This window comes from Nannospalax galili, unplaced genomic scaffold (genome assembly GCF_000622305.1).
Source record: "Nannospalax galili isolate Female #2095 unplaced genomic scaffold, S.galili_v1.0 scaffold43, whole genome shotgun sequence".
NCBI lineage: Eukaryota > Metazoa > Chordata > Mammalia > Rodentia > Spalacidae > Nannospalax > Nannospalax galili.
Window position 1 is genome coordinate 8,004,416 of NW_008353342.1, and position 1,075 is coordinate 8,005,490.

The 1,075-nt window shown below is 46.1% G+C and overlaps 1 protein-coding gene across 1 annotated transcript in view; it reads left to right on the forward strand.

Moving 5' to 3' along the window:
- Fzd8 (frizzled class receptor 8) overlaps positions 1-819 on the forward strand; it is a 3,197-nt gene extending 2,378 nt beyond the window's left edge. The window contains 1 exon segment of the mRNA XM_029554775.1: positions 1-819. This exon segment is cut by the window's left edge and continues 75 nt beyond it. Coding sequence (XP_029410635.1) covers positions 1-97 — 97 coding nt within the window. The 3' untranslated portion in view covers positions 98-819.
- The last annotated feature ends 256 nt before the right edge of the window (positions 820-1,075 follow it).

A 1,075-nucleotide genomic window follows, 5' to 3' on the forward strand; every position in this document is an offset into this window, starting at 1 on the left:
CTCCCTCTATAGCGACGTCAGCACGGGCCTGACTTGGAGGTCGGGCACCGCCAGCTCAGTATCCTACCCTAAGCAGATGCCCCTGTCACAGGTCTGAGCCGGGAGAGGACGGCCCAGAAAGGGTGGAGAGGGGTGGGGAGGGAGGAGCTGGAGGGCAGCGTAGGGACCCTGGACCGGCCGAGGTTCCCACCCCTTCACAGTGTTGATTGCTATTAGCATGATAATGAACTCTTAATGGTATCCATTAGCCGGGACTCAAATGACTCACTTAGAACAAAGTACCTGGCATTGAAGCCTCCCAGACCTCTCCCTCCCCTGCTCCGGAGCGCCTTCCCCAGGCTTTGGTTTCTGTTGACTGGGAGGGTGGACTCTGCAGTTTCCCCTAACCTAAGGGTTGGAGCCCTCCTGGTTGCCCTGGCTGAACCCTGAGGCCACTCTCCAGACTTCACCCGAGGGACCGCTTCACCCTGGACTGGCCTATGTAAACAAATTCCTCCTACACCCTAGAGGAGGGACGACTGCGATCTTGTGGGATTGCACGGTTTGGGTATTCTTAATGACCAGGCAGATGCCTTAAATAAACAAGAAATGTCTTAATTATACACCCCAAGTAAATACGGGTTTCTTACATTAGAGGATGTATTTATATAATTATTTCTTAAATTGTAAAAAAAAAAAAACAAAAACCTGTAAAATATGTATATATCCAAAGATATACCATGTGTACATTTTTTGTAAAAAGTGTAGAGGCTACCCCTGTAAGAACAAATATAAGTATTCTATTTTGTCAATAAAATGACTTTTGATAAATGACTTCAACACCGTGCTGTCCCCGCCTCTACGGTGCTTGCTAAGGACATGTGGGAAAATGGACATTTTTTTTGGCTTCCCATTCTGTACACTGACTTTAGGCATGGAGACAATTACCTGTTAACCTCTAGTTCTTAAACTGTTAGCAAAGTAAATATTGTTAAACTGAAATCAAAATTGCGTTTTTGCACTTTCCCCAAAGATGGCATTTTTTTCAAAGTCTCTCCTTTCTGACCATGGGTACCAGCTCATCTTAGTGTGTGTG